Genomic DNA, 16983 nt, shown 5'->3' on the forward strand with positions numbered 1-16983 from the left:
TGCAAAAGGGTTCTCGAATGATCAATTAGCCTTTTAAAATTATAAATTTGGATTAGCTAACACAATGTGCCATTGGAACACAGGAGTGATGGTTGCTGATAATTGGGCTTTGTACGCCTATGTAGATATTCCATAAAAAATCTGCCGTTTCTAGCTACAATAGTCATTTACAACATTAACAATGTCTACACTGTATTTCTGATCAATATTATTATTTTAATGGACCAACAAAATGTGCTTTTCTCTCAAAAACAAGGACATTTTTAAGTGAACCCAAACTTTTGAACGGTAGTGTACATGTAGGTTGAGCTAAAGTGACTATGCATAAATAATAAACAGAGAGCAGCAGCAGGGTAAAAGAGGGTTCTGGGTAACCCTTTAATTAGCTGTTCAGGAGTCTTATGGCTTGGGGGTAGAAGCTGTTAAGAAGCCTTTTGGGCCCAGACTTGGTACCACTTGCCGTGCGGTAGCAGAGAGAGCAGTCTATGACTTGGGTGACTGGAGTCTTTAACAATTTTCAGGGCCTTCCTCTGACACCGCCTGGTATATAGGTTCTGGATGTCAGGAAGCTTGGCCTAGTGATGTACTGTGCCATATGTACTACCCTCTGTAGCGCCTGGTGGTCGGATGCCGAGTGGTGCAAACAGTCAGGGGACTGCAGCTGCAGCTGACAAACATTTTGAGGATCTTTTCAGTCTCCTGAGTTGGAATAGGCGTTGTCATGCCCTCTTTATGACTGTCTTGGTGTGTTTGGTGATGTGGACGGCAAGGAACTTGAAGCTCTCGACCTGCTCTACTATAGTACTGTCGATGAGAATGGGGGCGTGTTCGGCCCTCCTTTCCCTGTAGTCCACAATCATCTCTTTTGTCTTGATCACATTAAGGGAGAGGTGGTTGTCCTGGCACCACACTGTCAGTGTGATCTCCTCCCTATAGGCTGTCTCTTCATTGTCGGTGATCAGGCCTACCACCGTTATGTTGTCGGTGGACTTAATGATGGTGTTGGAGTCGTGCTTGGCCACGCAATCATGGGTGAACAGGGAGTACAGGAGGGGACTAAGCACGCACCTCTGAGGGGCCCCCGTGTTGAGGATCAGCGTGGCAAATGTGTTGTTACTTACTCTTACCACCTGGGGGTGGCCCGTCAGGAAGTCCAGGATCCAGTTGCAGAGGGAGGTGTTTAGTCCCAGGGTCCTTAGCTTAGAGATGAGCTTTGAGGGCACTATGGTGTTGAACGCTGAGCTGTAGTCAATGAATAGTATTCTCACATAGGTGTTCCTTTTGTCCATGTGGGAAAGGGCAGTGTTGAGTGCAATAGTGATTGCATCATCTATGGATCTGTTGGGGCGGTATGCAAATTAGAGTGAGTCTAGGGCTTCTGGTATAATGGTGTTGATGTGAGCCATGACCAGTCTTTCAAAGCACTTCATGACTACAGACGTGAGTGCTACGGGTCAGTAGTCATTTAGGCAGGTTACAACTTAGTGTTCTTGGGCACAGGGACTATGGTGGTCTGTTGAAACATGTTGGTATTACAGACTCAGTCGGGGACAGGTTGAAAATATCAGTGAAGACACTCTTGCCAGTTGGTCAGCGCATGCTCGGAATACACGTCCTGGTAACCATCGGGCCCTGCGGCCTTGTGAATGTTGACCTGTTTAAAGGTCTTACTCACATTGGCTATGGAGAGCATGATTACACAGTCATCCGGAACAGCTGATGGTCTCATGCATGTTTCAGTGTTACTTGCCTCGAAGCGAGCATAGAAGTAATTTCGCTTATCTGGTATGCTTGTGTCACTGGGCAGCTCGCAGCTGTGCTACCCCTTGTAGCCTGTAATAGTTTGCAAGCCCTGCCACATCCGACGAGCGTCAGAGCCGGTGTTGTACGATTCAATCTCAGTAGTGTATTGACGCTTTGCCTGTTTGATGGTTTGTCTGAGGGCATAGCGGGATTTCTTATAAGGTTCCGGGTTAGAGTTCCACTCCTTGAAAGCGGCAGCTCTACCCTGTCGCTCAGTGCAAATGTTGCCTGTAATCCTTGGCTTCTGGTTGGGGTATGTATGTACGGTCACTGTGGGGACGACGTCATCAATGCACTCATTGATGAAGCCAGTGACTGATGTGGTGTACTCCTCAATGCCATCGGAAGAATCCTGGAACATATAGTCTGTGATAGCAAAACAGTACTGTAGCTTAGCATCTGCTTCATCTGACCACTTTCTTATTGACCAAGTTACTGGTGCTTCCTGGTGTTTTTGCTTGTAAGCAGGAATCAGGAGGATTATGTCTACATACAGCTCATTGAGTGCGGTCTTAGTGCCAGCATCGGTTTGTGGAGGTAAATAGACAGCTACGAAGAATATACATGAAAACTCTCACGGTAAATAGTCTGGTCTGCAGCTTATCATGAGATACTTTACCTCAGGCGAGCAAAACCTCGAGACTTCCTTAGATTTCGTGCACCAGCTGTTGTTTTCAAATACACATAGACCGCCACCCCTTGTCTTATCAGAGGCCGCTGTTCTATCCTGCCAAAAAGCTTAAAACCCGCCAGCTGTATGTTATTCATGTCGTCGTTCAGCCACGACTCAATGAAACATAAGATATTACAGTTTTTAATGTCCTGTTGGTAGGATATACGTAATCGTAGTTCATCTATTTTATTTTCCGTTGATTGTACATTGGCTAATAGGATCGATGGTGAAGGGAGATTATCCGTTGGTTCTTTACAAGGCACCCAGAACTTTGTCCTCGATACCTCCGTCTCTTTCTCCAGCGAATGATAGGGATGAGGGCCTTGTCGGGCGTCTGAAGGAAATCCTTCCCGTCCGACTTGTTAAAGAAAAAGTATTCCTCCAGTATGGGGTGAGTAATCGCTGTCCTGATATCTAGAAGATCTTTTAGGTCATAAGACTTAGTGGCAGAAACATTATGTACAAAGTAAGTTACAAATAACACGAAAAAACACACACAAAAGCACAATTGGTTAGGTGATCGTAAAACGGCTGCCATCTCCTCTGGCGCCATCATCCACACACAACATATAATTACTCTATCAATACAATGATCAGTTGATCAATGTACACACACACACACACACACATACACACACATACTCACCGTCGTCGTCCGTGCGGCAGAGCAGCGCCGGGCTCTCCGGTCCGGACCCCTCGGTAGTGAAAGCTGCCAGGATAACACGGTACCAGGTCCACTTTTCTAGCCCCTCCAACACCACTTGCCCCTGCTCTGGGGGGATGGGAGGCCCCTTCACCTCCGGACCCTGACCTTCGACCCTGGCCCCAGACACCATTTGCTGGTAGCGCAGCTCATAGCCAGTCAGCACGCCATTTTGGGTCTCAGTGGGTGGTGGTTTCCAACTTACCCTCAGGGAGGTGGACCTGGGGCTGTCACAGGACACGCCTAGGGGCGCAGCCGATGGCTCTGATTGGACGAGGGGCAGGAAGAGGAAATTTGCAGGGGCAGGGGAGTAAGGAACGCAGCGAAGAAAGAGAAAGCAAAGAGACAGTGACAGAGAGAGGTTGAAAACACCAAGCAAAACAATAATCTAAGAAAATGGTGGAAAAAGGAATTGAAACTAAACCAAGGAAAACTTAACTATAAGGGAAAATAATACAAAACTAAATTAAAAGAGAAGGCCTCTAAAGACAAACAAACATGACTCAGCTAAAAAGAGAAACAAAGGCTCCAACACGGAAGACAAAGCCATTATGGCGGAAGAAAGAAATTAATAATGTTAGCTAGGTAATAAGATAAAGGAGAAGGCAGGGGGTATCCATGCAGAGTGGACAACTTAATTACCGCCCAGGAGGATATGCAACTGATACCGGATGAAAGGCTTTCACTTGTCTGCTCTGACCAATGGCAGCACAATTATTTATGACTAGCTTAGTGGGGCTGGATAAGAACAGAGCTATACTGCAGGTCAAAGGTTCTCATACCTTTTCAGCCTGGGACCCAACTTAGAAATGAATTGTTTTCCTGGGATCCAAGCTCATTAAAACATGCCCCCTAGGCTGGGACAAGTAGGAATGTTGATTGAATGATCTGCTTTCGAATGATTAAACGATGGGGATGATCCATTTCTATAGAAGAAGTCAATTTATATTCTCCGCATCTTAATATAGACCACATGGAAAATGCATTTTGACATGTCTCTCCTCAGGTTTTAGATTATAAAGACTTCAACTCACTCAACCCCCCCAAAACCGCAATGTTTTCACCAACAATGTAAAGCCCTAGTTACTTTGACCAAGTCATTTCTGAAGATGAATTTAGGTCAACCCTGTTACGTGAACTGAACTGTTGTTTTTAATATGGTGAAACCATTCCTTTTTAATTGCACGTCAACACTGTTACCCATAGATAAATATGAAATGTGTTTAAAAAAAAATATATTGTGAATCTTGCATTCAATTTCCCTCCCTGTGACGCACAACAAAGCTTCCATTCCCCCCTGTCACAAGAGGAGTTATTGCTTACTGCTTTATTGCTTGAAAACGTCAACCCTGTTAAGGTCAACCCTGTTAAGGTCAACCCTGTTACGGTCAACCCTGTTACTTTAATTGCCAGTATATATATGTGTATATATATATTTTACATTTTCTTAATTTAACCTCTTGAGATGGGAAAACATGTTTTTTCTACATCTGCGTTGCTTGCTGTTGGGGGTTTTAGGCTGGGTTTCTGTACAGCACATTGTGCTATCGGCTGATGTAAGAAAGGGCTTTATAAATAACATTTGATTGACTGATTGATGAACTTCAACGTGCTCTTTCTGACAGAATGTAAACATTTGGTGAAATAAATATATATTTTTACCAAATTACACTACCTAAAAGTCAGTCTATTGGTGGAACGACACAGATACTGTATAGAGTTCAGCAATTAATCCTTCTGTCTTGCTACCAAAGGTTCCTTGACCTCCTCAGTGGAATGTAATAATTGTGTTGGAACTTTGCCAAACTCTTTATATCTTTTAGTGCTTCTTTAACTGCCCTATCTCATGTCTTAAAATTAGGTTCGGGGATTTGAAATGTCATAGAAAAAGGTGGAGAGCAGGGTTTGAAACTGGAACCAAAAACAAATACTTTCATGGAAGTTGACCTCGTGCTACGTCAGAGGAACTAGGAGATAGAACAAGAGTGAAGGCACATGACAGAAGAGCAGTAAAGATAAAAGACATAAACAGGCACTGTTTGAGACACTCACCCGCCTCTCCGACTAATAGCAGACGGGACCTTCTTACCATGCAACCAGAGACACCACACATCACACTGAACCCAAACATTGACCAAATAAAGGTGCAGAGGGAAAAGTGTGCATTTGACTGGAGTATTTTTGGATTTTGACGGATATGTGAGTCTGACACTTGAGCTGCAGTCTTAGTACCAGTAGCCTGGGGGAACATTCACAACGTGCACCAAAGCCAAGTGGCACGCTAACTGTGCCAAGCTGAGTGTGAAATGCATTCTGCTCCATGAAATAAAAGGCATTCAGTCACTCCTCAGCCTGCTGTCTCCTCAACAGCCACCCACGGGTCTAACCTCCGTTTGTAGGTAAGGCACGTAGAAAGATTCTGTTGGTGAATGTACGTCTTATGTAAGTCATAAGGTGTACATTTTTCCCAGGTAACAAATACATAATTAAATATTAAAAAGGAATATTTTACCTTTAAGGCAGGATACAGACCTATTACTGCCTCCAACACTTACCTCTAATAAAGGCAAAACATATATAATATCCTCACGGCTATTGACATTTGACCTGTAACAGTGAGCTGACCTGAACTGGAGAAAAAAGTCCACTTTTGACCAACTTTGAAGGAAAGGAAACCGTATGAAGGAGTGAAGAAAGCGAAAGAGGAGGGAAAAACAGAAAGCGACGTCCTCTTGGGACTTTTCACTGTGTGAGACAAATGAAAGTAAAAACCAAAATGCTGGTGTGCTGGACGTCAGGCACACTCGAAATACAGAGGAGATGGATAAGGGGGATTGACAAGTGCACAGGATAAAGGAATGGATGAGAGGACAAGAAAGTGTGTGGACGAGTCCCAGGGTCCAGTGACTCCAGAGCTGTGTGGGATGACAAGCAGCAGGAGTGCAGAACACTTTAACGTTACATAGTGTGTGTTTGCAGGGGTGACAAAGGAAAACATACTGGCTTGTGATGTCCTCTGGACCAGCTCGTTGGTGAAGGCTCCGATGCCTTTGTTGGAAATGGCTGCCAGGGAGAAGGAGTACTCTGTATTAGCCCTCAGACCCTCCACTGTGTACGACGCCCTGGGCCCGAATGTCAACTTCTCCTGTTAGAGAGAGAGATGGGGAAGAGAGAACATGAATAAAATAAAGAGAGAAGAAGTAGAGAAAGAAAGAAAGAAAGAAAGGGAGGGAGGGAGGGAGGGAGGGAGGGAGGGAGGGAGGGAGGGAGGGAGGGAGGGAGGGAGGGAGGGAGGGAGGGAGGGAGGGAGGGAGGGATTACTCTGGATTATCTGTGTGTATTATATCAATTTAATAATCGTAGTTCTTTCCTGCAGTCTTTGGAATGTTATTAATATATTTCATAATTTCATAATTAACAAAGATGAATCTGGTGTTTCTATGTCAAACAATGTTGTTATATTTCAGTTTTCTGTGATGTATATCAAGTGTAATATTGGGATGCAAACTCCAAACTGATTACATTTCTATATCTGACATAGTACAGCTGTCTTCTTTCTTTGAAGCCAATAACCATGTGTGTGAGGTGTACTTGATCGAGACTACCAAGAGTCAACTCTGTGTGACCCTGATGTAGCCCACTGCAGTAAAAGTTTAATGAAATGTACTTCGTATTGAAGAAGAAGTCTTACCAGGCTGCCAAACTTGACAGGTTTGTAGAGCAGTTCGTAGTTGACGATGCCCTCCTTGATGTAGGACGGTTCCCAGGTGAGCTGTATACTGGTGTCTGTCACCTTTCCCACTTTGAACTTCCCTGGCTGCCCTGGAACTACAGGGGACAGGACAGGAGAGAGGACAAGAGTTACAATTCACCTCTCTAGCATTCAGTCAATTAGTAGCTTCTAGACTCTCCAATGAATCCTTTATTTAAACAGACCAGTCTTACCAAGATGGAAGACTCTACGCAATATTTATGTGACTAACCTTAAAAATTACTGAAGCACTTTGACATGCACACGCACACACGCACACACACACACACACACACACACACACACACACACACACACACACACACACACACACACACACACACACACACACACACACACACACCCACCCACCTCCGGGCAGAACTTTGACATGGACGGAGTCAGAGAAGGGTCCGTCTCCCACAGAGGTGAAGGCCAGTACTCTGACTGTGTATGTCTCAGAGGGTACCAGGCTCTGGATGGTGGTGATGGTGCTGTCCTGAACGTTATGGATCTGCCACAGACTCATGGGCTGAGATGGGTCCATGGTGTAGTACACCCGGTAACCTTTCACCTGGATGGAGAGAGTGAGGGAGGGTAGGAGAGAGAGAGTGACAAAGAGAGAGTGAGAGAGAGATAGAGAGAGAAAGAAAGTGTTAGTTACCTCTCATGTCTGGTCCATGTTTGTTTGTTTGTGTTTGGAAGCTATTATATGTTGTGACATCTATTCACATTCCATTATATTGGACCTATGTTGCTAGCTGAGCTAGATAAACATTGCATTAGCTTCAAGGTTGACATGACCGTTATAATTTAATAACGAGATGACCTTTCAACTGACCTCTACCTAAAGCCTAACCATTATAGTGTGTGATTTAAACTGTAATATGTATGTCGCATCATTTGTATTATCTGTTTATGATGCATTGCCCTCATCTTGTTATTGTGATTATTGTTGTTTATGTTGATTCCATTATTCAGCTTGTTATTTTTAGACTGCCCAGGGAATAGATGTTTATCTAGCTAACTATTGCCTATTGCACCTCAGTGTTCTGAGACGTTCATTATTGTTTGAGAAGTGGATTACTGTGAATTATCCCTGCTACTTATTCTCTTAATAAAACAACAGATTCATTCACTCATTTCAATTGTATTTTACCTGTCCGTTGGGCTCCTCCGGTTCTTCCCAGCGGACCATGACAGTGTTCTGGGAGATGATCCTGGCCTGGACGTTCCTGGGGGGGCTAGCCGGGGCCTGTTCCCCTGTCCTGGCCTCTACCCGGGTGGATGAGGGGCCCTGGCCGATGCTGTTGAAGGCCGACACCCTAACTTCGTACTCCGTGTTGGGGTAGAGCCCTCCGATGCTGTACCTGGTGGTGGTGATACCGTCCACCGCCTCATACTTGCTGTCCGGTGTCTTGGCCCGGTACTGGATGATGTAATAGGACACTGGGTCGGGGTTACCGGAGTCCCAGGTGATGGTAACGCTGGTGGCGGTCGTCTCTGTGACGATGGGGGTACCGGGAGGCTTGGGAAGAGCTGTGACGGTAGAAGCAGATATTTGTTTAACTGTCTTTAATAATGTCTTAAGGCAGATAGGGGAAGACTAGTGTCCCCTTACTCTTGGCGGACACCTGCGAGATCATAGGTGGCCCTAACTATCTAATATATATGTTTAATGTGGCTGTTAGGGGCATTTATGTTTTAATGGGAGAGAAGAAATCCAGCGAGCGGACACAGTGGAAGCACAGTTAGAAAACTAAAGGATGTCCCTTACTCTTAACTGACACCTGTGCGGTGGCCTCAATAATCCCCAGACTGCTCATGGCCACGCAGGTGTAGTTGGCCGACTCTCTCACTCCGTTGAGCTCCAAAACATTGCGTCCCACTGGCATCTCGTCTTCCGGGGTCAGGTCCTCAATACCCAGCATCCATTTGACATACGGCATGGGCGAGCCCACTGCCACACAGGTGATGTTGACGCTGCCGCCAGGCATGATCTCATGGTTGGCGGGCAGGATGGAGAAACGAGGGGGCACGCGACGCACTGGGAGAGGAGGAGAGGGGAAAGACAGGGGGAGGATGGGGAGAGGGGAATGAGGAGGGAGAGAGGGAGGGACAGGAGAGGGCGAGAGAGAGAGGGGGTAAGAAAGGTTCAGAAAGAGAGAGAACGAAAGAGAGAGAGAGAGAGAGAGAGAGTGAGAGAGAGAAAGAGTGAGAGAGAGAGAGAGAGAGAGAGAGAGAGTGAGAGAGAGTGAGAGAGAGAGAGAGAGAGAGAGAGAGAGAGAGAGAGAGAGAGAGTGAGAGAGAGGGGGTAACAGAAAGGGTAGAATGATCTTCACTGCTTTTACAGAAGTTCTATAAAGGAATATTTCACGTTTAATCAAAACCACATTGGTAGTTTTGAAAAGGCTAATGATTGCAATTGAAATACACAGATTCCATGTTGAGAGACTGCTGACTATTTCAAGTTACATTTCACCCTACACATGAAATCTATTGTACGATTCTTATGTCTTAGCCACTGTGCAACAACCCATTGTATATTTCACAAGACATAATTTGCTATTCTGGACACATCACTGTAGATGCCAAACTAGAAAACGCCCTCTTCCCCAATCCCTGTTACAAAACAAGATCTACAATTCAAATATTGGAGCTCTGGGCGGCACAAAATACCAATGCCATTTTCTCTGAAGAGATAAGATGAGCAAAATCAAACTGATGTGAAGATCTAAACTACAGCTGAACTCCCCCTGCAGTGAAGCTCAAGGCTACTGACTGAAAAAGAGAAACTTCGCCAGAAACTTGAGTGAGAAACTTCAAAGAGACTTCTGTGCCTCCAGGGTACGTTCTCCACTGCAGATGAGGGCCCTTTAGATACGTGGCGCTGGCCGAGCCAATCAATAAAACCTGCTATCAGCCAGACAACATCCACAGAGTGCTCCTGTTAACTGCAATTGTGCTGAATCGGAATCTACTAGCTATCTGTCAGGTCTATCTTATATAAGATGCATAGAGAGATAGAGCTCATGGGTCACATGCATTCCTGGACGATTTTAAAGAGTTAACTATGCTCATGAAGAACCCGTGGGAGAAGAGAGGGGGAAGAGCGAGCGAGAGAGAGAGAGAGAGAGAGAGAGAGAGAGAGAGAGAGAGACAGAGAGAGAGAGACAGAGAGAGAGAGACAGCGAGAGAGAGAGACAGAGAGAGAGAGAGAGAGAGAGAGAGAGAGAGAGAGAGAGAGAGAGAGAGAGAGAGAGAGAGAGAGAGAGAGAGAGAGAGAGACAGAGAGAGAGAGAGAGGGAGAGAGAGAGAGAGAGAGAGAGAGAGAGAGAGAGAGAGAGAGAGAGAGAGAGAGAGAGAGAGAGAGAGAGTATTGTCTGGTTCCTCTTCCAGACAATGACAATCAATGTGGCAAGTCACAGCCTCATTGTACAACCAGAATACCAGATGAACACAGCAATGTTGGAAATAAATAAGCAATGTAAAGAAAGAGTGGATGATGGAGATATAAATAGGTGTCGTTGCAATTACAAGGTACGCTTTGAACACGTTAAATAAGGAAACATCAAGGCATCCATCATGACAGAGAGAGAAAGAGAGAGAGAAATAGAAAGAAAGATACTATGTGCATGCTTTCATTAACAAAAAAAAGAGTATGCACATTTGTCTGTTGATCCTACACACCAGGGCACAGGTGGAAATGTCAGAATGCAGAAGAGAGAGAAAGAAGGGCAGGAGATTAGAAGAGAGGGATGGGGACAGAGAGGGGAAGAGGGGAAGGAGAGGATAGGAAAGGGGGAAAAGGACAGAGGGGGAAGAGGAGAAGAAAGGAGGATGGGGGGGGGGGGGCGGGAGAAGAGAAAACACATGGTGCTCTTGAAACTGCTGTTTGGTTCTTCAAAATCAGGCTTTTATTGGTGGATGTCATAGGAACAGAAAACTAGGTACCCCAAGGCTGCAACACAGAGGGCTGACGTACAAAATAGACAGATAGACAATCAGACAGACAGACCAACGACTCTAGATGGGCAGGAGTGGATGCAAGGTGAGGGCAGACAGACAGACATACAGTATCAATATTGGCTAGCATCAAGACTCAACACGGTATCTGAATCAGCTGTTTGAATCATGTGTTTGACTCACAATACAGGAATCTCCACTCACTCAGTGGGAGTAAAACAGGGGGAAACAGCCTTTATAGAATCACTGGCCTCAGTCTTCGCCCAAATGATTCTCAGCCGATCCATTTAATGTAAAATAGCCATTTTTAGATCCATCAATAAACTTCACTTAGTGTTGAAATATCTTCTCTAGGTTCCATAAATTACACAGTATTTCTAGTCTTCCACAGATAGAAGGCAAACAAACTATTCACCAAAACCAAATACGAATGAACATTTTGGCATCTTCAAACGATTCAATAGTTCAGTGGACATGACCTCATTTCTCCATAACAGTGCCATACATTTGGAGTGATCCTAGAATACCAACAGATACCCAGAATTGGACACCAAAGTTCAAGACGAAAAAAAGAGACATTTGAAAAAAGATATATATAAAAAAAGAGACATTTGTCTAAAAAAAAAAGAGACAAAAACAATTTCAACTGTTATAACCGATAACAAATCAAAAAGCAGGCAGGCAAGCAGATTCTCTCCAGAGCATGCAAGAACGAGACGGAGACAAACAGGGACAGAGTGACCAGCATGCAGCAGATAAGAGCAACTATCCATGCCATTCAGCCTGATCTTTTATAGGACAAAGACAAAACTCTTAAAGTATGTGTAATGTTGCCTATTTATGTGTAGTGTACTTATCTAACTACTGCATTTTGCCTAGAAGTTCTCTTAAAGTTTGGAGACTGGTTTACAATGTGTCCAATTCAATCTGAGGAAGAGCACATATCAATGTGGACAGTAGGTTACATCCACCACTGCAGGTATTAATACAAGAACGCAGTACAATATTCAAGCGCATGCTGAACAGAGAGCATCTGAGATGAGGACAGCCACAAATGATTAACCTAGTCCATTATGTCACCGTGGATAGGGGGCTTTAGTAACATGCATCCTAAACACCTACAGACGTCTATGTGGATGTAGCATCACTAAAGCAACGTAGTATTTAATATGATGGAATATACAGTTCATTCGCAAAGTATTCAGATAAAGGATGTATCTCTGGTCAGAATGTTGATGGAGAAGCATATCTCCTAGAAGCTCCCGGTTTTGTTAATAACGTAGCCTACTATATAGTCCAAGGCGTTCGCTGTAATGCAATGATGTATTCTATTTCCCCTCCAGCATCAATAACAGGCTTTTCTACAGGGAATAGTTGATCAGGTTGTGAGACCATAGCAGGTGGTGACTGGCGGCTGGGATACTGTTTCATTTCAGTAGCACAGCACACTAAAGCCCAGTTGGCATTTTCACAAGTTAATCCTGCCTCATCTAATATAGAAGTGGAGAGGTGTTTCATTAATGTGTGCATTGTATGAATATATATATATATATATATATATCAATATAGAGGTGGGTAAATCTTTCATTTCCACTGCTGATCAATGGAGGTCATTGATAGTTTCATAAGCACAGCAATGCTCTGTGAAGCAGCTGAATAACCATATAATTACATTGGATCTCTTTGTGAATAACACTATACTGGGCATGGACGTTGACGTTTTGTGCAATGAAATACTATTGTTCATTTTGTTTACCTGCATATAAACACAGATAGTGTACATAAAGAAGTACTGTGCGTTGGCCTCTGGTTGTGTTGTGTCAACCTGTGTCACCAGCAGTGACTTAGTCTTTGCTGACCAAACGAGTGTGCAAAAAATGACAAGTTACTTCTGTGGCTCTTTAAATGCCACTTAAATAAAGCATGATTTGACTGCTTTATTTTCCCTAGGGGGATATGAAGACCACTCAACCAATCAGAAAACAAGCTACACTGAGTAGGCAAACAAACAGTAGCAGACCAAGAGGACACACAGAGACAGAGACACACACTGGCAATGTGACACACAACATGCCGCAAGTGCAGACGCACGGCAGTGACATAACACAGGCCCACACGGACAGAACAGTACATCACGACCAATACAAGACAAGGGACAAGACAATACTGAGATCAATCGATTCAACACACACACAAGCACGCACGCGCGCACTACAAACAAACGGAGCCGCGCACATACAGAGTTACACGGTCAGGAAACAAGGCATGCAAGCGCTGCCACTGCTCTCCCTCCATGCGTAGATAGCCTCCTTTTAATTTCCAATTCCTGGGTCTCCATGGCAACAAGAAACTTTCCATGCAGAGAATGTCGGGCACGGAGTGAAAGCAATAACAAAGGTCTGCAAACAAGGCCTCACAATGCAATCAATGCAAACGACTGTGTAGGCAGGTAGCCTCATTAGAGCTCAGTGAAACGTCTTCAGTCAAAGAAATGTGTTCATCAAATCAAAACCAATTTAACATGAGGGTTATTCATACCTCTGTCCTAGACTGTTTCGGACCGTTTTCTCTCTCCTTACTTTAGGAATTCTCCTAACTTTAGGAGTAAATTTGTTATAAAAAGGAAGTAACGAAAGAAAATAAAGGACGCACCAACCTTCTCGTAGCTCTGAGGGATGTAAGGGGGTTGATGTAGAACACAATGACGTGAGGGGGAGAGAGAGAACGGGGAAACACAGAGAGAGTAAAAATGGCCAGCTCAAAGCCACACACACACACACACACACACACACACACACACACACACACACACACACACACACACACACACACACACACACACACACACACACACACACACACACACACACACACACACGTGTAAACACACACGCACATACACACTGGTTCTCACAGAACCACAGAACCCACTTCAAATGAAGAATCAGGAACTTCGAATTCAATGGCCCAAGAGCTTAGAACAGCGAGTCTAGAACCCATGAAACTGAATCCAGAGATCCCGGTCTCCCTTACCCCAGTCGAGGAACCTAGAATAGGGGTCTTAAACTTCTAGAGGGCCACAGTGTCTGCATCCTTTCTTTTTCATATCTGATTTAGACTTGAGAAACCAATTGTATTCCCTAGCAAATCAGTCCATTAAAGTGGAAAATAGAATCATAAACCCTGTGGCCCTCAATTTACAATAAAATAAAGAGGGATAGGACAATAGTGATGTCATACTGTAGCAAAGGCCCTCGAACTGCACAGTGCAATAATACTTCCTGAAGAATCTGGACATGTATGACGTCATTGGCCCATCCCTCTTCGTCTAAGTCCATTCAGTGGCAGTTATTATAAAATAGAGCACCTTGACGCAACACTGGTAAAAACCCAGTTTAGTCTTGAATTTTACCAATCTTAGGTCACCAACTGGTCTTTCACTTGGTGGTTAGGTTTGGTTGTGTTTGGTTAGTAGATGCCAACAGGAAGAAAATAAATAACAAAACAACATGTAAACAAACTAGCACTTAACACCTTGCTACATGTATAGTATAATAGTGACGGCTGTTACATGTGTGTTTGTTATAGTGGTGTGTGTGTTATAACGCATGTGTGTGAGAGGTCTTACACCCGGGGTCAGTTCCTACCTCGCACATACAGGTTGGCTGGGGAAGAGTAGCGTACGCCCTGAGAGTTAGTGGCCACACACTCATACTTCCCCTGGTCGGTCTCTTCACTGTTCTCTATCTGCAGGGCACCTGAAAGACAAAGAGAGAGAGATAGATCGATTGAGAGAGAGACACAGAGAGAGAGAGAGATGGGGGAGAGAGAAAGACAAAGAGGAAGAGTGGAAGAGAGAGAGAGAGAGAAATAAAGAGGATAAAGAGACTAAAATGGGTTAATTATTGATACGTTCATAAATGAAATGTATTTTTACTCATCAACCCTCATGCATCACCTAAAACTGATTAAAACTACCATTTAAAATGAAGGATTTTCCATTACTGGTTCATTTCTGCCATGAAAAATCCATGTTCCCCACAGCAAGCTAAATGAGAGTAGTTAACGATGCACTATAGGAGTCCCTGGAGCATATCTGAAGTCAAACAGAGGACTCAACATGGCAACACTTTAAATCCCCATTCAGCCTTCTCCCCCCCTCTGTTTCTCTGTACAATTCACTGAGGTGTATAGCAGCATTGTACATTATTATCCCAGGCTCCTAAACCATGTTATTAAGGCACATTATTATTATTATTCCATTCATTTTCTCCTGGAGCATGTTCTGCTGTAGTAAACCCTTCACAATGCTTACAAGGCCCTTATCACAAACTGTGTGTGTTTGAATGGGGCTAGGGGCAGAACCAGTGTGCACAAGAAAATACATTTGCACACACACGCCAACCACCCCCACCGGACACACACACCTTATCAGAAGAAGTGTGTTAGACATGGAGACAGAGGAGGGGCCACAAAAGCAGGGGATTACTTAAATCTACCGCACAGTGGGGGAAAATGAAACAAGACAACGACAAAACAACTCTCTCAGAAACAAGCACGCACACACACACACACACACACACACACACACACACACACACACACACACACACACACACACACACACACACACACACACACACACACACACACACACACACTCAGCTGCTTTCAGACTCACAAAGGCATAGCAGTGTGATAGAAAAGCGTACTACAGACAATAACAGTGTGGATATGGTAGGGTGGGTATTTCTGTTTAAGACCTGTATCTGTGTATCCGTGTAGAGAGGGGAAGAAAACAAGGAACTAGGTGAGTCACTGAGACACATTTGCAGATATGCTGTTCAACAACATGGCTCAGAGGACGGAATACCTCAACTATATATTTTTCTTCTGGGCAGTACAGGGGCAGTCCCAGGCATAAGTGACATTAGCGGTCACTTAGGGACAACCGGTGGTTGTTATTCTTGATGATATTTTTGGCCTTCCTTTGACATCAGGTGCTGTAGGTGTCCTTGAGGGCAGGTAGTTTGCCCCTGGTAATGCTTTGTGCAGACCGCACCACCCTCTGGAGAGCCCTGCGGTTGTGGGCGGTGCAGTTGCCTTACCAGGCGGAGATGCATCCCGACAGGATGCTCTCAATTGTGCATCTGTAAAGGTTTGTGAGGATTTTAGGCAACAAGTCAAATTTCTTCAGCATCCTGAGGTTGAAGAGGTGATCATCTCCACGATCATCTCCTTTGTTTTGTTGACGTTGAGTGAGAGGTTATTTTCCTGACACCACACTCCCAGAGCCTTCACCTCCTCCCTGTAGGCTGTCTTGTCGTTGTTGGTAATCAAACCTACTACTGTTGTGTCGTCTGCAAACTTGATAATTGTGTTAGAGGCGTGCATGGCCACGCAGTCATGGGTGAACAGGGAGTACAGGAGGGGGCTGAGCACGCACCCTTGTGGGTCCCCAGTGTTGAAGATCTTAGTTCTTAGCACAGGTACTTCCTGTTTGAGTTTCTGCCTATAGGAAGGGAGGGGCAAAATGTAGTCGTGGTCAGATTTGCCGAAAGAAGGGTGGGGGAGGTCCTTGTATGCATCCCGGAAGTTGGAATAACAATGGTTGAGTGTTTTTCCAGCACGAGTACTACAGTCAATATGCTGATAGAATTTAGTTAGCCTTTTCCTCTTTTCCTCTCCTCCTTTTTGCTTTGTTAAAATCCCCAGCTACAATAAATGCATCCTCAGGATATATGGTTTCCAGTTTGCATAAAGTCCAGTGAAATTCCTTGAGGGCCGTCATGGTATCGGCTTGAGGGGGGATATACGAGGCTGTGACAATGACGAAGAGAATTCTCTTGGGAGATAATACGGTCGGCATTTGATTGTGAGGAATTCTAGGTCGGGTGAACAAAAGGACTTGAGTTCCTGTATCTAATTACAATTAAACCATGAGTCGTTAATCATGAAACATACACCCCCTCCCTTCATCTGTTGGTGCAATGAACTGAGAATACACATGGCTGGACCGACTCTGACAGTATATCCCAAGAGAGCCATGTTGTGAAACAGAGAATGTTACAATCCCTGATGTCTCTC

At 44.5% G+C, this 16983-nt stretch overlaps 1 protein-coding gene across 1 annotated transcript in view; it reads right to left on the reverse strand.

The window, feature by feature from the left end:
* LOC135558942 (receptor-type tyrosine-protein phosphatase S-like) overlaps positions 1 to 16983 on the reverse strand; it is a 100397-nt gene that overhangs the window by 31692 nt on the left and 51722 nt on the right. The window contains exons 7-14 of the mRNA XM_064993183.1: positions 14544 to 14654; positions 10598 to 10612; positions 8708 to 8977; positions 8090 to 8469; positions 7303 to 7504; positions 6871 to 7007; positions 6180 to 6324; positions 3123 to 3443 (exon numbers count right to left, since the gene is read on the reverse strand). Of these exons, the coding sequence (XP_064849255.1) occupies positions 3123 to 3443; positions 6180 to 6324; positions 6871 to 7007; positions 7303 to 7504; positions 8090 to 8469; positions 8708 to 8977; positions 10598 to 10612; positions 14544 to 14654 (1581 nt within the window). The remainder of the gene's footprint in view (positions 1 to 3122; positions 3444 to 6179; positions 6325 to 6870; positions 7008 to 7302; positions 7505 to 8089; positions 8470 to 8707; positions 8978 to 10597; positions 10613 to 14543; positions 14655 to 16983) is intronic.

This window comes from Oncorhynchus masou, chromosome 17 (assembly GCF_036934945.1).
Source record: "Oncorhynchus masou masou isolate Uvic2021 chromosome 17, UVic_Omas_1.1, whole genome shotgun sequence".
In the NCBI taxonomy this organism is placed as follows: Eukaryota; Metazoa; Chordata; class Actinopteri; order Salmoniformes; family Salmonidae; genus Oncorhynchus; species Oncorhynchus masou.